This window comes from Cottoperca gobio, chromosome 5 (genome assembly GCF_900634415.1).
Source record: "Cottoperca gobio chromosome 5, fCotGob3.1, whole genome shotgun sequence".
NCBI classification, from domain to species: domain Eukaryota; kingdom Metazoa; phylum Chordata; class Actinopteri; order Perciformes; family Bovichtidae; genus Cottoperca; species Cottoperca gobio.
This window is the reverse complement of record NC_041359.1, coordinates 23,560,740-23,576,386: the sequence shown is the minus strand read 5'-3', so window position 1 is coordinate 23,576,386 and position 15,647 is coordinate 23,560,740. Positions and strand designations below refer to the sequence as shown.

Genomic DNA, 15,647 nt, shown 5'->3' with positions numbered 1-15,647 from the left:
AGTTTGTGTATGTGTGTGTGTGTGTGTGTGTGTGTGTGTGCACACCTAAATTGTTTGTGCTCCCTGACACACAGATGCCTTTTCAGGATTCTTGTACGTGTTTGCGACATTCTTTCCACTTGCTGTATGTGTCCCCAGCGCCACAATTGACATTTTTTAATAACACTGTGCAAGTTCTAAAACCAGTTTTCTCTCCACTCCAGTCTATAAATCATTATCCTTCTCTGCAATTTTGGTGCCCTGCAGTTCCCACCTGATCAGCCGGCATTACCGAGAAGGAGAACGAGGCCACTGGGTAAAGATCTAATAAAGTTAATCAACCTCGGAAGCCATTACCTTCAGATGGGCTGTTTGGCTTCAAAACAAATCTGAAAGTGGCAACAAAACTCCATATCAGCCTCGCATGAACACCATAAAACGTGCTGTAGATTTCCTGTCTGACTGGGAATCTACAGAGCTAAATGACAGTGATGTTTTTCTTTCTGAAATCCCACAGTGCTTTGTTCGCCTTGTGTTTTTGTACTCAGAGAGTTTGAGCGGACGTTAACCCGAGAGTCACGGACAAGAATGCTCTGATACTAACCTTTAAGGTCATGTGTTCCCCAAGGCACCAGAGATGCCATTCATCCAAGCTTTCATTTTCAGTCCCCGGAAATGTGGAAATTCAAACTGTTTGTCACTGAACAAGCAGATAAATCCAAAAAATAATAATAATGTACTATATATCAAGTTTGGATGCTTAGAAGATTATAAATAAAATAGTAATTTACAGTCAAACAACTTAAACAGTATGTACATTTTGAAATAACCCCAAAATAAATGTGATATCCAGGCAGTAAAAGAGATTTCCAGCACAGCTGTCTGCAGTTGAAACAACCCTCTTCAAATATGACTTCATCGTAAAAGTAATTTAAAATTTAAGGGATGAATAAATCACATTAATAGAGGTGATGGCAAAACTACCTGCTGTTAGCTAAGAAGGGCTAAAGATGCGGCTCCTGAGAAAGCTCTCCAACAGACACGAACAGACCTGACCTCTCGGCGGGGAAATACGAGGGCAAGCGTGCATGGCTGAGTGAAGATGTAGCGCTGGATATCCATCAGTGTTAGAGAGTGGAAGAGAAACTGGAGGGTAGAGATAAAATCTTTTCTCAGCGTCTCACTGGGTTTAGTTGGTAATCTTACTAGGTTAGTCAGCGAATATCCTCAAATACCCTCTTATCAATAGCAAGTGCAACACCTGTGGGCTATGGGAAAACCGACACGAGGTTCCCCACAGTGAAGAAATCTGACAATTCTCTATTGGTGTAGAGAGGTTTACCGGCATTTCCGCCACGCGTGTGGGTGGGTCTGTTTTAGTGAGACGTCTCAACAATTATTGGATGCACTGCCATTAAATTTAGTAGAGACATTAATCGTTTCCAGACGATGAATCCCACAGACTCAAAGGTCGGTGATCTGCTGACATTTATCAGTAGGTCACAGTTTTCACTTTTTCTGTGAACTATCTCAACATCTTCCAGATGGATTGGCACACAAAATTGCATGAATAAATCCTAATGACCTGTGACCATGAGGATTAGATTTGTGGTTTTGAGTGAAATATTACGATAGAAGAGATTTCCATGAAATTTGCTGCAGGTAACTTTGACGTTTTTTTGTGTCCAGTACTTTATGATGGATTATTTGCATAACAAATCACATTCCCATCACTTTCATCTGTACTGAAAGGTACAATGAGTAGGATTTTATTTTTGTTATGTATAGACTCATACAAAAATAATCCCTCTCAGTCATAATTTATGACCCAGAAGTGTGTGGCAGTGTCTGTATCTGAAATGCCAAGCGTACAAAGCTTTGGTACAAAATGGGAGTGAATCTGGGGTTAACTTTCCCCCGCTAGCGTGCACGGTAACCCTAGTTGAGTCTGCGAGGAGGGGCACAACTTTGAATGTTGTGTTTACAAACCGCAACCGACAAATCCTACTCGAGGGATAGAAATATGAATCTGAAGGCTGGAAGAAGTGTTAATAGCCTGCAGATGCCTTTGAACAAGATGCATTGTTGTGACAATGTAAAATAGAGAGCAATCAATCCTGAGCCGGAGATTTATTGTTGTCATGAATTCTCACCTTCAAAAACTGGTTATCAGTGATGTTATTACAGCATTTATACAGCATCCTTTTTTAAAAAGAAAATATGTTTTCGGTCTGGTGTGATAAGGGATTGCTCAATATTTTTCTCTCACGCTGCAGGCATCATGTGCCACAATAACCGCTGCTGGCCACATACGGATAAAGATACATTTAACAGATGAATTCAACATGCAGGAAAGAGCACACCGCGGAATCCAGCTGTAGTTCCTGCTTTTGCATGTAAGACGAGAAACGTTGGCATGATAGAGGGATGTGTGTATGAAGACGTGTACTCACCTGCAGTGCATACATGCACGTGTGTTTATGTGTGCACATGTATGCATGGAGAGGTAAATGTTTGTGTTGAAGCCAGAGGCACGCAGAGCTTCCTGTGTTAGGTTAATGCTCTCTGTGCTGTTCTCTGTAAAAACAATGGGCACAGCTCCAATGTTTCTGAATTCCCCTTCAGGGGCGTGATGATGACAATGGCCACTGACAGATTAAACACATTCCCTGTTTTGTTGCAGTAGTAAAAGAAAAAAACACCTAACATTTTGAGTTGAATCTAATAACCACTGTGTCTTATCAAAGGTACACGGGGAGAACATGACGGATGGACACATTTAAATTCAGAGGGGAAAAAAGGGACAAAGGGAATAAGTGAGTAAAATATGCCACAGAGCAGGTAGAGCGAGCGCTTCTGATGGAGTGCAATGGCCCCTTAATTAATCCACAGATAATGCTGACGGTTCACAGCCAGGTCACTTCCAGTGTAACAGCACCGTGATAGCTAACCTTGACAATCTCCATTTCCAGAGAGTGCTGATGATGTAGGTCTTAATGATAGTAATGATATTGGCAGTCATGAATCAATCTGACATGCTTGATTTATTCAGCTCAGAGTCATTGAAGAGATACTGTAAGACAACCCACTTCCATTATTGCACAGCTAACGCGACACTTTACGACAGATTAAGAACACACATTGAGAATAAAGACATTGTCACTGTTCATAGTTGAGGGAAAATCCATTTAAAAAGAGTTTGCACGTCGTCTAGATGCAAAATACTATGACTTGTCTATTATCACAATGCGCTCCTCGAAGCACAAACCCTGTCTCAAATAACTTTTAAAAATTCATTCTTTTATGTGCAAAAGTTTATTGCTAGGGTTAAATCTGCCTTCATCTTTAGATACGCAGCGCTCAGCCAAAGGCTTTTAGCCTTTTTAACTTTTGAACATCAAAGAATTTTAGAGAGTACGAATCCTTCCTTAAAAATAGACTCTGCCCTTGACTCTATATTGAGCACATTTTTAGAAGCAATTTCACTTGTTGCTGGAGTAAAAGGCAAGATAGCACTCTAGTATTCAGTCCTAGCTTTCCTAACTCAGATTTAAGAGAGAGGACATTAGAGGACATTTTTTTTGCTTTAACCTTGATTCACCTGCTCGTTCTTATTTTTAGAAAGAGAAAATGTTCTTATTGTTCTGTGCACAATAAATGTTATTGCTTTATCTTTGAAATCACAGTCAAACACAATGTGAAAATTAACAAATCCTCAAAGAAGCATAACCACCTTACAACATGAGCGCTCAAATGGCAGTAAAGAAAAATCAGTGAATTGTCAGAAAGCAAATAAAATGTACCTGGAAAAGGGTTGAATATGTTCATTTAGTAGAGAGCTGACTAACTCAAATCTTTGGCAAAAGAGAATCACAAGCGTACTTTGATAAAGACGAGTTTTGCTCATTTCTAACAAAAGCTGAGTCCTATTAAAAACCATTACATGCATGAATGAGATGGCAACCGATGATGGGTTTTTCAATGCCACCTTGGGCGCATATTGACTGGCAGTAGGGAACAACAGAGATCTCTGTAGGGGAGATAAGCTGAGAAACACTTGATTGCAAAGACAACTTCCCGATAGAAACAATTTAGGATACATGAAAGATGGTTTCGTGTATGCCTCTGAGGATGGAAAAGAAGAGACTTGCTTGCTGGTAATCTTCTACAATCATTATGGATAAAACTGCATGTTCATTTTGGATTCATCCAGTTGTACGTGTTGGTGTACAAGTGCTGAACTGAAGGGTTTTAAGATTGTTCATGCTGCTCCTAATGAAAGATGTAGTGAGAGGCTACATCCAGATCATGCCTGCACAGAACACATGCATGACTGTTGAAACTCAAAAATGCATAAGACGACTGCCTCTGGAGATATATATTATCATCTTAACAGTCACTATAAGTGTGAACAACCACTTCACATTACTTCCATCTGGTTAGAGATACAGACAACTTTAGGAGCAGTTTTGTTCCTTCTGCATTGACATTAATTAACTTGACACGACATGAATATTTTGTGTCCATATATTTATGTTGCCATGCGTATATGTGTATGTTTCTGTATTGCTACTGGCTGTGAAAACAAATTTCCCTCAGCGATAATAAATCTAAATCTAAAAAAAAACAATAGAAAATGTAAAAAAAAAAGGGTTGGATGTCTTCAATCAGAGTTGTTTTTATTATAAGCTACTCAAAAATATACTACAATCTTCAAAAAAGCAGTATCTATACCAACTAAAGTCACAAACTGAGATGGCAGTTAGATACTGTTACTGCGCAGCTAAGCTAGTTACGTTAGCTAGCAGTAGCTTAGCGGTTCTTTCTCTTCTCCATCATGATTGAATTTAGTTAGTGCTTCAGTTGGGTGGAATAAAACACTGGATTACATGTCAGTTCATTTAAGATTTATAATAACAGTTGGAGAAGGTTTGTAGTTTTAGCTTTAGCTAAGACTAGCCGCTAAAGCTAGTTTTCATTTGGTTTAGCCGGAGAGCAGAACTGCGGTTCAGCTTGGTTTTAGCTCTGTTTTGTAGTTAGGCCTACTGCAAATTCATGCTAGTTTCACAGAAATTTGATTTTTTTTTATGGAATAATGCTTTTGTATACAGTAAAAAACAGACGTCAAGAAGTCAGATTCATGTTTTAACTCATAAAACTATAGTTGTGGCTTTTTGGGCTTTATAGGGCTCACTACATAATAGGCCTATATCTTGATTTAATTTAACAAAGCAAAGAAAAAGAAAAAGCATAGTTTTAAAAGTAGTTACTAAGTTTTTAAGAGTATGCTAGTCCTTCATTTATCCAAATATTAGCTGAAGTTTATCCTACAGACTGTGTCCAAATCAAAAGGATAAACTGTATTTCGTTTTAGAATAGAAAATAAACAGGGTCAGCCAGTGCAACAAATCAACTGAAGCTACTTGAAACAACCTGCATTGGTTCAGGTAAACCGGAACAACATTACAGGAACACTGGGACAGAATAAGCTTTAGACAAGAAAGCAAAGAAAATAAGATTTACCTGCAACAAAGTGATAAGAAAGGCAAAAAACAATCTTTGTGATGACACACCCGATATGGGCCAGGGACACATTTGCGACTACTTTCATATGCATGTATGGATAAGAACCATATGTTTGAGGTGATAATAAAAAATTCAAGTCCTTTAGTTGGAGGTGAGGTTATATGAAATATTTATCAAGTCAAGTTATGCCAAATTTAGACTTTCAGAATTGGGAGAAAACAAAAACACTCCAAAAAGGACTATACGAATCTCATCAACCTATGGGCAATTAAGTTTTACATGCACTTCTAAAAACAACCTTTTACAGTCACATGTAGATTTTTGACCACATAAAGCTCTTTTTTTAACAGAATATAATTGTCAGTAAATAGTTGTGTGAATTGTTTGCCTGTCCTTTTGACTTTAAGAAACTCAGCTGTGACGTACAAAATACTTTGGATGCAAATGCTGACAAATGAATATTTAACACGGTTATTTATAAAACATGGCGATGCACAACGCAGTGGAGCAGGTGAAGGAGAATCACTGTCAGTGTCCACAGAGCGTACAGCTGGCCGGTGGCAGGACGCCATGGGGCGGGGTAAAGACAGTTTATACTGAAGTAGGGCAGCTAACAATGTTATGTGCGCTCAAAATGTTCACCCAATGGCAGCGAGTGACTAATTCTTACAGTCGCATTTAGACTTTTGGCTGATGGCATGTTGTTATCTTGCTCAAGGACACTTTAGCAGGCCGCTTGTGGTAATTGAACCTTTTCACTGCAGTAACAGTAAAGCTTTATCTGCCACCACAGTATGTTACATTGTGCCAACAGTACATCAAATCCTGGAGGGAATAATAAATCCATCTTTCTTCCTGGTCACTTACAAGGTCCACTAATCAAATTAGCTGTAATTGAATCTATTTTGATGTCATTCATTTGCTTACCGGCACGGCGTTGCATTTCAACATCTCAGGGGAAGAGAAAAAATTCATCTGTTATCAAGAAGAGTCTTTTTGGTATATGATGCAAAGTACATTGAAAGAACTGCATGTAAAGCTTCAACATCTAAAGCTGTTTTGTTAGCGAGAGATTAGATGTAAGCTTTGTTTTCTCAGATACTGTGGCATACTACATCTGCATCAGACCCGCGGCCCATGGGAGCCCCTGCTGGCCAACTCAACCACTGTTTGAAACAAGCAGAATCAAGAGGATCTCCCTCGGGCCAAAGAAAATGGATATTGATCTGGAGCCATGACTAAATGGATTAAATTACAGGGTAGTGTTGGTAGCAGGGCAGCAGAGAGAATAAGACGAGAGGGAGGAGGTACTATAGAGGTGGAGGGAGAGACAAAAGGAGGGAGGAAAAGGAGAAGCAGAGGGTATTGAAAGAGCCTACCAAAGTATTTCCTTTGCAGACCTCGCTTTCTTTCTCTCCAATTCTTTTCATCAATAGCACACCCAGCAGCCCTGCGCAATCACGCTGTACTCATCAGCCTCATCCTGGTCTTTATGCAGTTTTGAGCCAATTCGCTTCGGAGGAATCGACAGTCGGAGGGGATTATCATTTTCCATTCAACCAAGGCTGTTGAGTGCTAAGAATGCCAACTGCATGCTGGGTGCAAAAGAAGATGCATCATCATGCATACAGAACCCAAAATGATCCTTCTGAGAGTGTTAATCTGGGGGATGTGGCCAGCCAGCGGTCGCAGTCAAACCTGTTTGGTATAAAAAGTTAATCAATCAGCTGCCCTCCTTAAGCCGCTCTCCTTCATGGCCTTGCTGATGTGCCCATCCTGTGAGCCCTGAGAGTTGATATTCGGGACATTAATGCGTTCACTTGTATGACAGGAATATCAAAGAGGTGAGTGTGAAGTGCACTGTAAAAAAAAAAAAAAAAAAAGTCAAGTCAAGTCAACTAAAATCAATAACATTTTCTTAACTTTTGTCTTTAAATTCATTCAAATTTGAATTTTTATTTCTATCACTTTATTCCAAGTATTAGTAGTATAGCAGTCGGACTCTTATCCCCTCCTATAGACACTACGCGGTACATCGAAGGAATACTTCACCCGTAACATTTTAATTACTCACCCCGTGTTACCTTGAACTCCCTTTAACAAACAAGCCTCAGATCAACCTCAGATAAACTTTGGAATATATTTTTAACCTCCATCACTTGCACGAGCAAAAACATGAGAATTTCAACACCGATGCTTTGCATGCTGGGAACTATTTCCCTGGAAGAAAACTATTTAATTGGATGAGGTAAGTGTGCACTTTGCATTGTGTTAACCTGATTTGAAACTAACAAACCTATCCAATTACACACAGTCAATGATTAAAAAACGATAAAAGATCACAATTTAACTTTGACTTTGTAATGAATCCCAGATAAAGACTGTATGTTATTAGGAAATGTTATATTTTTAACTCCCAACAGCTTGCAATCCTTATTTATACCCCCAAGAAAATCTAAAGTTAGTTTTTACAGCAACATCAAGAGAATACTGTTTTTCTCTGGTGAGGTTGAATGTTTGTTTTTTTTCTCATTTAACATCCAACATATCTGATGAAGCCCGACAGTGTCATTTCACGAGTGGTCTCCCCCCTGTTATATATATTATAATACATATTTCTCATGATCAAGGCTTATTTCCTCAAATCCAGAGCTATAATCATAAACACTTTTCCCCCACTCCACTTCATGCCCTTCCGGGCAACGCTCCACTTCATGGCTAGATTGAATATTCATAAAGACTCTTCTGATTTCAGATGACACACGGGCATCCGCCTATGCTTCGACATATGCATAGAATGTGCATTAACATGGTTTTATTCCTGTCTCGCTGATGTGGAGAGTGGATGTTTAAAGGACTTTTAATGGACTCCATCCCTTAGAGTGGCCGTCAGATTGCATGTAATCTGCTAAAGTCTCTTTGAAGATCACATTTTACAACATGTATAACTGACAGCTACCAAAAGTTATCAGATGTGGTGCACAGCAGTAGAACAGTTTGGATTGTCATTGTAGTGCTTTCCCTCCGGTCTGCAAGTATATAAATTGGCAAACACAGCGTAAAACATATGGCTTTTGCCCCCAACAAATTAGTTTCTTTTTTTATTTGTGGCCTAGAAATTTCCTAAACCATAAAAGGCACAAAAATGTCCTCTGGGAGTGTGAGATACTAAGAAATCTGAAAGCCCATGGAAGCACATAATCAGTCATCGCACATCCTTCCAGTGACTTGGTTCTAATTGCAAAAACATTACGACTCTCTAGCTCCATCTGTTGAGACATTTTCATAATTCTAGACAGACGTTTGTGATAATGGAGACATTGTGGTGCTGAATCCTTGCGAGGCATTGTAGAAACAAATGTCAGCTGAGATAATGATTCACGAACAGCCGCAGATTCTTATGCAAGAGCTGTAATTCTTCAAAGCACGCATGACTGAATAAACTAATGAGAGCCGGGTCAACGTTCTCATTTGTCCAGTAAGAAAGTATTTTTAATATCTGCTTGTGATATTCAGGATCTGGAGAGGCTGATGCAATGGGCAGGATGCAGAGTTCACCCTGTACAGCTCACCAGTCTGTCACAGGGCTAACACACTCACACACACTCACACCTTCAGGGAGAGAGAACATGTCAAAGTCACTCAGGAAAACCCCCGGTGGATGGCTTGGGTTCAAATCAAGGATCTCTTTGCTGTCCGGTGACAGTGGCAACCTTAATTACTTCATTTTAATCTTTTTTTACATGCCAGGCTCAAATAATATGTCATTTGTTTTAATCTCAAAGCATAAAGGCCCTGTCACACATATCTGCATGACAGAAACGTATGCCGGCGCATACGAGATATCGGCAATAGGTTGATATAAATTAAGGGTAAGTTGTGATCGTTTGAAGGACGCAGACGACACGCCGAACACGGCAGACACACGGCCCTGTCACACAGCTCCGTACGGCAGAAACATGCCGGCGTCCAAATTTGTCCAACTTTTCCACAGCGGTGTTGTAGCCGACGTATACATAACGAATACATAACGAATACATAACAAACTATTATACGCATGTCAAACATTGATAGTGTTGAGGAAAAAGTTGAAGAACTCAGAGCTTGAATGTCGAATCAAAACAGCAATCTTCTAGTTAAATCGATATATTTATTAACGTGATAAGTCAAACATGGAAAATACTCTCAGCTGAGGACACGAATCACATCACAGCGTCCACAGGCTGAATCTCTAAACAAACCCAGGTTGCTGTCTGGCGGTTCTGCGAGGAGTGTGTACAAAGGGTCGTAAACATATAGCTAAATACATGGAGAAGGCATTAACCTTCTCCTCATTGGTCCCCGTCACGCTCCTTGGTCAGCAGAGTCAGGAAGTGATGGTTGTAGTCCTGTTTCCCTTAAAGGGGAAGTGTCCCTACTGTGTTTACACTCAATATTGTGCTCGTAATACATTCAGTGCAGAAATACATATTGATTGAGGTAAACAAATACATATGATAGTCTTTCAAGTGTGGATTAATACAATCAGGAGTTATTTACTTCACAATAGCGTATCACTTACTTATACAGAACGTATCAGAGCGTCTGGCCAACGGAGCTGGAAAAGTGTCATTTGGTTCACGTCATGCTGAAGCTGGAGAACAGAATGTTCTCTTGTCGCAGCCTCTCAGCATCCTCCATGCTCTCTGATGCTGGTTCATGTATTCATCAAGACGTGCTGTGAAGAAGTGAGGATGAGCTCCTCACAGGGACCCTATATACTATATTCAAACCCCAATAAGCTCCCAAAACGCTAACTGAACGCTAGCTGTACTGTAGAAACACGTTTAATAAGTTATCAGCTTAACATAGGGTAGGAATAGGGTATCCACTCGTTATCAATAAGTTGGCTGTAGGGTTCACCGTCAGCCGACGTAGCCTATATCTAACGTACCTCTAACGTAGTCAAGTAGGTATTCACGTAGGTATTCACGTAACGTAACTTATGTGTAACGTCTGCAGAACTTATGAAGCACACGTTGGGTATGTCCAGTAATTTTGAACATGCTCAGCGTAACAGTGAGCTCTTAGCAAATACTACTTAAACATCAACGTACACCAGCGTGTTGCCAATATTTTGTATATCTTACGCATTCGTCTGATACATTTTGTATTAGGAAGTGATGCTCTATCAATAGGTTAGACATCCGTATCTGTATATGTTCACTTTTCCAATCCGATGAAAAGTTGGCCGCATTTGGACTCTGACAAATGTTCATATACGCCAGCATACGTTTCTGCTTACGTTTATACAGATGTGAGCGACAGGGCCTTAAGCAAGAATGTATTTCCTTCGCGTATTGTCTTTACAAGTTGAAGGTGAAAATGTTTTGAACTCGAGAAACTATTGAGTTTTAGTAATTTTTAGAAAAAGGAATTAAGAATAGAAATGATAAAAATGTTGCTGACCTGGTAGTGTTGTTTTCAACATGACTATTGAAAACACGCCTTTAAAAATATAAAAAATGAGCCTCGTTGAAACTACAATCTAAAAAGAAACAGGTTTGAAATCACCGTTTTATTTCTCAAAGCAATGAAATATAACAAAAACATGTAAAAACCTAAAACCAAAGTAAAAATATAGTAACAAATATTGTCATATCAAACACGCTCTAATTGTGCGTGATGAACAGCTTGTCAAAGTGAGACCAGATATTTCAGACTTGAGTGTAACACGAGAGGACGTTTAATTAAAAAAGAAAAACGGTCTTTAAAACGGGCATCTGAAATCAATTCTTGCAATGGGAGGTGAATAGTAATAAATACTACGATTCCAGTACGAGAAAATAAGGTAATTATACAAAAATGACATCAATTACATCGGGGACTTCAGTTTGGACATTTGAAAATTTAAAAAGTGGCATTGAAAAATCCAAGTGTTAACCCAAGTGTCCTCACTAGACAGTGTCTGTTCTTGGCAGCAAAGAGCGGAGAAAATCCACCCGCTCTTATCTGTCTGGTCGCATCATGCCCGGCCTGACCGGCATCATCATTGGTCGAGGGTGGCGCATCATGTGTGGCGGTCCTGGCATCATCTGCATGGGTCCTCCCATCGGCGGCCTCATGCCTCCTAAATGTGACGGTGAAGGGATACAGAGCTTTAGGTAACATTTATGACAACAGCGTTGCATGAAAGAGTCACGTAGGTGCATTTGCATCTTGCGCACAGTGAGTAACCGACACAAACAGTGTTGCCAACTTCACAACTCTTTTGTTCGATTTAGCAAATGTACAGAACCTCAGAGGTTTAAAATCTAGGAAGCAACTAGCCACACATTGTTTTGATATGACCATCTACAATAAACGGCCCAAAACATTATGTTTCACATTAGTACCGAGTGAAATCAAATAAAGGCAACTCTTACCGGGTCCACCAGGCATCATTCCATGTGGTGGAGGCCCCATCATGGGCATCATAGGTGGACCCCCCATAGGGGGTGTTGGTAGCATGCCTGGGCGAGGAGGACCACCTGTGTTACAAACAGAAGATATTAGTGTACAGTCAATGTTAAGATGTGTGTTTACGAGAAGTATTTGCATATTTGGCCACAAGTGATTTAAATCTGATGTCTCCTTTAGAAACATCAAAGTACTGGAAGCAAGAATTATTTCATAACTCTGAAATGCTTCTTATTTGATATAACAAATGTTTTTTTAGCCGAGTCATCCCCGGAGTCAATTAAAAAGACGGTTATTAAAATGTTACAACAAAGACGAGTAAAGGAAGACACGGGTGGCGTTTTCCTATAAGTTTCTATTTATGTCCCGTGGTGTGCTAGTTTTATCAATTTAAATGAGTTGTAATCCCACAGGAACCAAACGCTTCACACTGTTGTTGAAAAGCCGACTACGCATCTACCGATCGAGAGCCAGTGTCTCCGTTACGAGACGATGGACTCACCTGGGGGGGGGCCACCGGGGAACGGTGTGGGAGGAATCTTTCCCTGTTGAAAGGCAGCCGCTGTTGGGAGAAAAGACAAAACATTAAAACAACCACACAAATATTTCATGTTCAGCACACCCCCCCGTCTTTTCTTTTCTCTGTAAAGAATTAATTTTTGCAAGTTTAATTTTGTATGAACAACAACAAAAAGTGCAACGCATGGAGTCTTTCTAACAATTATGCAAAAGACACTAAGTGGTCAAAGTGTGCTGCAAAACTGCTGTCTTTGTGCTTTACAAAGAATACAGATGAAACACTACCAAGAAAGCAGTCTGCTTTAAGAAAACAAAACGTTCTTTGCATGCTGAACGGACGCGTAGCCTTCCCTCTTTTCGTGTTGCAAAGAAGAATTGTGTGTAAAACATGTTCCTTTAGAGTGGACAATACTACGCTCCAGCATCTTTAATGTGGATTAGTGGTTTGTAATCTCAGAGGGGGCCCCCAAGTAAACTGGTGTACATAGTGCACTATTTAGGCAAAGAGCTTTGATATCCCACACAAGGCATGCTTATGAACAGGCTTCACTTCAACACCTCGATTATTCTTTATACAAGGATATTAAATATGGAGATGAAACATCATGCTGATAGTAACGGCACAATCAAATAAATCATCATCAGTAATAAGCAACTACCACTAGAGGTCACTTTCATAGTTAAGATAAACTGTTCTGTTTGAGGTCTTGACACATTGCCTGTTTTAAACGGTGCAGGTAAGGTGTCCTTGAGTGTCTTGAAAGATGCATATAAATAAAAATGCATTATAATTATTTTAAACCCACACACTCAAGGTGTCACTTTGTGGATTACTCTAAGAATATTCTAGGTCATGCAGGTTGTAAAACTGTTCAGGAAACATGTTTTGACAACACAAGTGCAGTTGCTCTGTGGTTGTATATTCCCTCAGCCATGTCCTCAAGATTATTGAGCGAATAATTTGCTTACTAGTTTTATCGATCAGGCTCTGAGCCTGCTCCTCCATCCATTTCTGGTAGTAATCTTTCACATTTTCTTTGTGTTTTCGGCCACTGCAGTGGGTCTTCCTCACCGATGGCTAGAGCAGACAGAGAACATATTACAACGAAGATAGATTCATGCATTTCAACAATTGGATTTGGTACACCCAAGCACAACTTACCGAATCATGTGTAAGGTAGGTATCACAGTAATCACAGTAAAACCTGTCCAAAAAGAAGAAGTTTGGGGGTTTACACAAAAACATGACTTGTACCAAATCAGTAATTATTTAAAATTAGAGCTGCATGGGACCTACATCAATACAAAATCACAATTATTAATGAGCTGTAAAACTTAAAAGAGCCAAATAACTAATTTACACAGACACATAAAGCATCATCTTCTTCTGGTTTTGCAAGCTGCACTATAGAAATACAAGTTTGTTAATCTTTTTGTTTAGCCATTATGTTCATATTATAAAAATAATTATTTTCATTATTATTTATTCGATTAACCAAATAAAATTATAAAATAGTTACCGATTATTTTTTCGACTAATGCATTTATTGAATACTTATTTCAGTTGTAAGTAGTCCTGCAGAAATTATAGTTTGCATATTGTGCAGATGTTATAAAATGTCCTGCAAGACCATTTAATATCCTATTTTGAGATGTCCAACACTAGTTCCCTGTTTAGCAGGACAGCTTCGCGTGCTGCCAGTCTGCCCTGCAGGGTATCTTTATATTCAAAATTATTTGGTACATTTTCACCATATACCAAGATGACATAAACCCCGGTGTTAGGTTATCGTCAAATGAATTATTGATTTCTTAAGATCATTCTCTTCTTCGCCACTTATTTTTGTTAGGATGAGTTGTTCTCTGCAGTTGCTCCACTTTACAAAGCTGTGTCCCCAGTGACGACGTTCACCTTGGAGGGAAATGGTTGTTACTGTGCAATATATGTTGTTTTATAACTTGGTATACCATCAGCATAATCTTCTGTTTTCACTAAAAGACGAATTAATTTAATCTAGTAAAAAACGCACTACTATGGAGTCATTATTCGGATGTGACGTTAACGTTACTAACTCATATCTAAAATTCGAAAGAACCACCTTCAGGTTGAGGTTGATATGGATAATAAGTCCTAAAAATACTAAAATCTATTTAAGTGATTTAATATCACGATGCTTCAATTGTCTAACTATTTACTACGTTCACGTCGAGGTTGAGTCCAGCAAATAGACACAGCCCACACAACGCTCACAGCGTTCATCTGGAATTAAACGGGTCTGTTTAATTAAGTTTCCAATTAAACTTTACCGTCGTTCGTTACGTAATACAAATACAAACGACAATTAATTTGGTTCAAATGTGGAAATCATAGATTAAGCATAAAAGATAATAAATAGCTGTACTTACTTAGGCATGTTCCCCGGCAATCTCCGTCGAGAGCGCGATTCCGGTGTTCCCACAAAGAGTTCCTACCAGATATAAGAGCTGCCGACAGTCAGTTCCGCCTGAAAGTATGAGTGACCACCACTATGAAAAGATACCTGTAAATAAGTACTTAGTAAGTTATTTATGTCCCCCAGTGATTCCAATTAAACATTTTAAAGCACTATTTGTTGAATTAAAAACATTTTGCTTGAAAGTGTTAGTGTCTGTTACTCCCAAGTTACAGAGTCAAGGCAAATTGTGTTTAAATTAAAATGAAATAAATAGCCCACTCTAAGTAGCCATACCTTTCACAATTATATTAGCGGTTCGTGTAACTGGCCAAAACTTACTTTTTAAATACTGTCTTTTAACTGTGTGTGTTTTTGAGTTATTCTTTTTATATTTGTGATTGTTTTTTGTTATGCTGTCTATGGAAAGCACTTTGTCCTCCAAGCTTGAAAAAAGTATTATTATTATTATTATTATTATTATTATTATTATTATTATTATTATTATTATTATTATTATTATTATTATTACTACTTATTTCTTAATACAAATGAAGCAAAGCATATAGCAAGTAGCCTGTAATGTAAAATAAGTGTATTTTGCTTTGTAAAAGAAGCAATACCTCAATATAAAAACTCTCCATTACATGTGCAGAGTGCTGCATGTCGACATGTTAACATTTTAAATGTTACTGGAAATTAGAAATGTTATTTTCCAGAACAACCATGAGTGCAGATTGTTAGATAGATTGT

At 38.9% G+C, this 15,647-nt stretch overlaps 1 protein-coding gene across 2 annotated transcripts; it reads right to left on the bottom strand.

Moving 5' to 3' along the window:
- Positions 1-11,033: 11,033 nt before the first annotated feature.
- snrpc (small nuclear ribonucleoprotein polypeptide C) lies at positions 11,034-14,985 on the bottom strand. Of its 2 annotated transcripts, none has more exons than XM_029431954.1 (6): positions 14,869-14,985; positions 13,625-13,667; positions 13,432-13,540; positions 12,446-12,505; positions 11,910-12,014; positions 11,034-11,614 (listed from the first exon to the last, which is right to left on the bottom strand). In XM_029431954.1, exons 1-6 carry the CDS (start codon positions 14,874-14,876, stop codon positions 11,493-11,495), a joined length of 447 nt encoding a protein of 148 aa, XP_029287814.1. In that variant the 5' UTR covers positions 14,877-14,985; the 3' UTR covers positions 11,034-11,492. The 2 variants fall into 2 exon arrangements, with proteins under 2 accessions (XP_029287814.1, XP_029287812.1); XM_029431952.1 differs by having other exon boundaries at positions 11,910-12,017; positions 12,448-12,505.
- Between the last annotated feature and the right edge of the window lie 662 nt (positions 14,986-15,647).